This window comes from Alligator sinensis, unplaced genomic scaffold (genome assembly GCF_000455745.1).
Source record: "Alligator sinensis unplaced genomic scaffold, ASM45574v1 scaffold976_1, whole genome shotgun sequence".
Classification (NCBI taxonomy): domain Eukaryota; kingdom Metazoa; phylum Chordata; order Crocodylia; family Alligatoridae; genus Alligator; species Alligator sinensis.
In genome coordinates, this window is record NW_005842117.1 from 2,197,625 (window position 1) to 2,203,592 (window position 5,968).

At 44.1% G+C, this 5,968-nt stretch overlaps 1 protein-coding gene across 1 annotated transcript in view; it reads left to right on the top strand.

Annotated features, from left to right (window-relative positions):
• The first annotated feature begins 2,564 nt into the window (after window positions 1-2,564).
• The window catches only part of CCDC59 (coiled-coil domain containing 59), a 22,150-nt gene continuing 18,746 nt past the window's right edge, over window positions 2,565-5,968 (top strand). The window contains exon 1 of the mRNA XM_025205556.1: window positions 2,565-2,655. Within this exon, the coding sequence (XP_025061341.1) occupies window positions 2,565-2,655 (91 nt within the window). The remainder of the gene's footprint in view (window positions 2,656-5,968) is intronic.

The following is a 5,968-nucleotide window of genomic DNA, read 5'->3' on the forward strand; positions in this document are numbered from 1 at the left end:
TCAGTTATGAACTTCTCCAAATAAACAAGGTAGTTCTTGACATACAGAATTGGTGAGCTCAGCATCACATTTATTTGTTCATTAAAGGAAAGACAAAGTCTTAACAGGCACATTCATAAGTTACAATATTTTATGTAGTACAACACAACAATCGTTCCAAACAAAGTTACTACTATCTCAATATCTCTCATAAGATTGTAGAGCTAATGCATACATATCTATTCATTTTCACTGCTATTCTCTAGTTTGTTTTTTTGCTTACATTTGGTTTAGATACATGACAAAACCTAGTATCGTTATTAAAAATAAAAAGTATTATTGCATTTAAATGACAGAATTATTCTATTTTCTGCATTCTCCTCTATTTTAATTTTAATACAAGCTTGCATTTTATTCATTTTTAAACACCAGTAGACATTTCTTAGATACCTTCACTGAGAAACCTACAATGATGATTGGAACTTTCACTTTATTTAAAATGAATCAGTGTTTACAACTTCTTTGAACTGCTCATTTTAATTCACAATTCACAACTGCTACAATTAATTTGATCTTTTTGATCCTGCCCAGTGTTTAGGCCGATACAGAGTTTCTCACAATCTTCCCTAACCATGATTAAGTTAGAGAGGTAGTTAGCCATGTACGTTTGAAATCAAGACTAGTTGAATGAGACAGGTAAAAGATTACTTGAGCGACAGACTATCTTATCAGATGTTATGCTTATGCCCCTCTGATTCAGTTAGTTTCTAAGATGCACCTCCACCCCGCCTTCTGCTTAATGTAAATAATTGTTAATAATCAGCAACTATATGCTCCTCTTCCAGACTGAACTTTGAAATATTCAACAATTATAGTCTTGGAACAGATGATTAGGTCCTTTCCTGTTTCTCTTCAAGTAAGAGCTTTTATTCCATCTCCCTCTCAGATGCCATTAGTTATTGCTCCCTGGCTCCTCCTCAGTTTCTTAGTTTTTATATCTAGATCTCTTTTGGACTCCTGGGCTGTGTCCACACATGCACGGACATTTGGTTCCCCAAACCAAACTAGTAGTACTAGTGGAACTAGTAGTTGCACACCTTTTGTCCACACTCATCTGGACGTGGCCCTGGTGTTTGTATTTCCATAATAAGGACCAGTCTGACCTCACACACTCTTGCACCTTATAATGATTCCACTTGTATGATTTCCTTGATAGTTTTTTGTACCAATTCAAATACTAACTCTTCCAACTGGATTCTTACCAAACATTTTCTCCCCATTTCTTAGCAGCTACAAGACATGCAGGGCTGTGTTGACACAGTCCTTGCTCACCCCTTGCCTATAACACCCATGTCCTATGGGTAGGGATGTAACAAAATCACAATTTCACAATTTTTGTGGAACATGCAAAATCAGACATTTTCTGTGAAAATTACAGAAATCTGTGAAAAAAGGAGCCCCCCAGAAAAGCAGGGGAAATAGGGCTCTGTGTAAAAATAAAAGGTTTTTCTTAATGTTTTTTCCTGGGCAGCAACCATCCCTGGTTGCTGATTACATGAGAGGGCTGCCCTCCTGCAACCTCTCAACCCTGCAGCCCAGCCAGAGATAGACAGGCCCAGCCATTCTTTACTTCTCCGCAGTTATAGCTGCCTGGCCCTGCTGGGCTCATCCCACAGTAAGTGGGTACTGCAGAGGGTGTGGGACAGGGATGGAGGGAGCAGGGCTGTGCTGAGCAGAGCAAAGCTGAGGGGGGCTAGCGGGTAAGCGTGGCCAGGCTGTATTGGGAGAGAGGGGCTGGGCCAAGGGGAGCAGAGCCGGGTGTGGGGGGGAAAGTGGCCTGGGTGGGGGGCAGCAGGGGGGCAGTGGCCCATCCATATTGCCCGCATAGGACTGAGAAGAGCAGGACTGGGCCAGGAGGAGTGGAGCCACACCAGGGTCAGGGGGAGGAGCTGTGTGGCCTGGATGGGGGGGCAATAGGACCGCAACAAGCTGCCCCCATGTCTGTGCAGGTTTGGGAGAGGCCAGGAGGGACTCATTTTTTTCCCCTGTGCAGGCCAGGGCCAGGTGGGGAGCAGGGCCTGACCAGGCTAGGGGGCAGTGGGGCGGTGGTGGCATCCCATGTGTCTGCTGGCCATCCCAGCCAATCAGAGGCATGGGGTGGGAGGCGGTTGTAATCTGCCTATGAAATTGGAGTCTAGAGCCATGGTGAATGCACAAAATTTGGCCCTGAGTTCTGCAATTTGATTACATGCCCCACCCCTGGGCAACAACATCCCCAAATTCCCTGGCCCACTGGTGGGTTGGATGGAACATCTCCAAGGGCTGGATCTAGCCCTTGGGTCATATGTTTGACATCTCTGTTTAAACAAAATTGGCCAAGGAGCTCTCTGAGCCACTAATGCTGATATGTAACAATTTTTGAATTTGGCGAAATTCCAGTGAAATGGAAGAAATCTAATGTGCCAATATATAAAAAGAATAAAATAAGATGACCATGCAACTTATAGGCTAATTAGCTTGACAACAATTCTATAGACAAAGTCATGATAAATTTGATGAAGCAGACAGTAAATAATAAAAGAACAATGGCAGAATTAATACAAATCCACAGAGCCTTATGGAAAACAGCTCTAAACAAATATTTGTCAAAAAAGATCAAAAATGTAGGTGACAAAGGTAACAGTGGCATCGTTATATATTTACATTTCTACAAAATGTTTGACTTAATATGTCACAACATTCTTATAAAAATATTACATATTACACTGATTAAAAACTGAAGCACAGTTCTCAAAAAATAACTGTAAATGGGAAATCACTGTACAACTGGAGAATTTTTTATGGGATCATACAAGAATCAGTTCCTGATGCATTTTGTTTCTATCCCAGTAGCTTTATCAGTCATCTAGCAGAATATAAAATTACTGTTGGTAAGGTGTGCAAAAGACATGTCAATGTTACAGAGTGATTTGCTTGCATAGTAAATGGAAGTCACAATGAACAATATGTTTTCTTACAGCTAAATGGAACCCCATACATCTAGGAATCAAGAATACAGGTCACACTTATAGAATGGGGGGAGTATTCTGGAAAACAGAGACTCACAAAAAGCAGAGAGGTTATAAAGAATAACCTAATGAACCTAATGTTCTTGGAGCAGGTTCATTATTATTGAAAGATAAAGAATTATCCTAGGTTTGTTGTCCACTGAAAGATTGACAAAATTCAGTGTATTTAGCTTTAAAGAAAGAGGTTTAGTGGTGCCACAACTGCAGTCTAAGGGTATCTACTATGGGAATCTACTACAGTGTCTTGTAGCAGAAAGCTCCCTTTGTACATTTCCCTTCTGGCCATTGATATAACAGAAGCCCCTTCTTGCCTATAACCCTCCCCCCACCCCCATTTTGTGCATTTCTTTTCCTTCTCAGTATTAGCAGAGACTTAGCACACTCATTGCATGGGTGTGGCAAGGCTCACAGCAAGCCAGAAAGCTAAAGTGGCTTTCTGTAGAAGAAACCTAGAAACTACATCCACATATCAATTAAGCTCAGTGTCCCTAAAGAAAACAAAATAACTAAAATATCCACTGAAAAGACTGTAAATATATCCTGTGCTAACCTAACTCACTTACTGTCCCCAGTAACCTTTAATCCTCACTACCTCACACTGCATTTTTATATATTTTTCACACTGCAGTTTCATATTTCATCTGTCTCGTCTTTACCATGGCATTTTGTATTTTATATTGTATACTTTTAAACTCTTAAGGAATGTACTCCCTGTAGAATGAAGTTACATCCTGGACCATTGTTAAAACTGCATTGAATTGTAAAGTTATAAAATCTGTTGAGTGAATGTGAGTGAATGATGATCGTTTTTCTGAGAGCACACACGGCTCAGAATCTTCAGCTGAGACAAGCCTATTGGGCTACCAAGAGAATTTCTGTTAATACTGTTGACAACATAGTCGGGTTTGGGAAACCTCTCGGGTGAGAGTACTGTTCAAGATTGTACAGTACTCCAGGTCAACCCTGAGTATATTTTCTTTTTGGCGGGGATATATGTCCCATGAAACCATCTGGTGGGAGCCCCTGTTGGACTGTACCTGATTACAGGAACTACTGGACTAGAACGGTGTTTACTGTCAACATACAACAAAACCTGGGCATAGAAGGGCCAGGACGTTGTCGGTATTTTTGTTATTAATATTTATCATTTATCAGAGTCCTCAAGTTCAAACATGGACTAATACCCTGTTCCATATAGTGTCGGGCAGGAACTTTACTGCTTTACCATACATCATTACTGTTACAGAGTGGCAAGGGCCAGGGGTGTAGGGATGAAAGAGATCCTAGAAGATCTGGCAGACGTCCCTGAAATTAAGCCTATTCACAAATTCTTCCTCCCTATAAAATACAGTATGACATCAAATCATGGGAGACTAGAGGACAAGAGTATAATTTAACAGGAACTGCAGACAGAGACGTCCTCAGACCTCTATATCGACAGCACAATCAAGCAAGACGCATAAGAGGCATGGGCCACAGCCATATCAGGTGACCCCTTGACACTATCCAATAACTGTAATGTAAAATTAAGAGTGCCTCCACCAGAGACTATAATCCAAGACTCCTCCTTTCCATACACTATGCACACATATATACATACAACAAGACATATGCCTACATTTTATATATATATATATATATATATATATACACATACACACATATACATATATGCACACTACACACGTGTATATGTATGTGTATCTAATAAAAGATATCGCATGTAGCACGCTGTGTATGAGTGAAGGCTCAGATCGTGTGTGTGTGTGTGTTTGTAGCATATACATATGTGTGTGTGTGTGTGTGTGTGTGTGTATATATATATATATATATATACTAGCCAACTGCCTGTGAAGAATGATGGGGGGAAGGGGGAACAGAGGCCTGTGTCTGGCCCCTGCCCCTCCTCCAGTGTTTTAGGTCTGGTCCTGCTCCCATGCCCCTCCCCCCAAGCGTGGGCCTGGTCCGCCCACCCCTGTGCTCCGGGTCCGCCTGGCCCACAGCCATGTGCCGCCCCTCCCCGATCCCCTCTCCCTCCCAGCTGTTGGCAGGGCCTGGTGGCAGCAAGATACCATCACCGTGCCCCTCTCTCCCTCCCCAGTCCTGCTGCCTTTTGTTGGGGCCCGGCAACGGCAAGGTGGCAGTGGTGCGCTCCCCAACATCATGGCAAGCAGGGACCGAATCTCATGTTCAGCCCCACCTCCGCTTCTCATCCAGTTGGGGGAAGGGGTGAACAGGCCCTCTCTCCCCACCCGCGTCCTCGCTTCTTTGGGGCCGGTCCCACTCCCCTCCCCCTTCGGGGCTGCTGTCAGGGCACAGCAGCGGTGATGGCGGGGCACTGCCACCGTGTCCCTGCTCCTGCTCCTCCCCCCACCGCTGGCTTTTGTCAGGGCCTGACAGCTCTGCGTTCCCCCGCGTCTGGCCCCAGCCCTGCTTCTCGTCTGGTTGCGGGATGGGGGGGAATGGGCCCACACCCCACCTCTCCCCACTCCATCACTACTGCCTGCCAGCTGCGCTGGCCATGGCCCCATCCCATGTCCTGGCCCTGCCCTAGTGCTCTTGGATCACTCTGATTGGCTGTTTCTCTCAGCCAATCAGAGTGTGAATAAAGCCTTATGGACAGACAGACAGACTAAGGCTCAAATTAGAAAAGATGTGTGTGTATAGTGTATACACACACACACACTATACACACACTGTACATGTGCGTGCCTATAGTGTGCATATTATATGTACAGACATGTGTCTATAGTGTGTATATATGTACATTGTACATATATATATATCGCATATACACATTACACACACATATAGATATATATAGTGTGTGTGACCAACAGGGGGCCAGGGACCCCCAGAACACGGGGGGCAAGGTCCCAGGGAGACGCATCGCACCTCGGATCACCCCCCGCCCCGCCCCG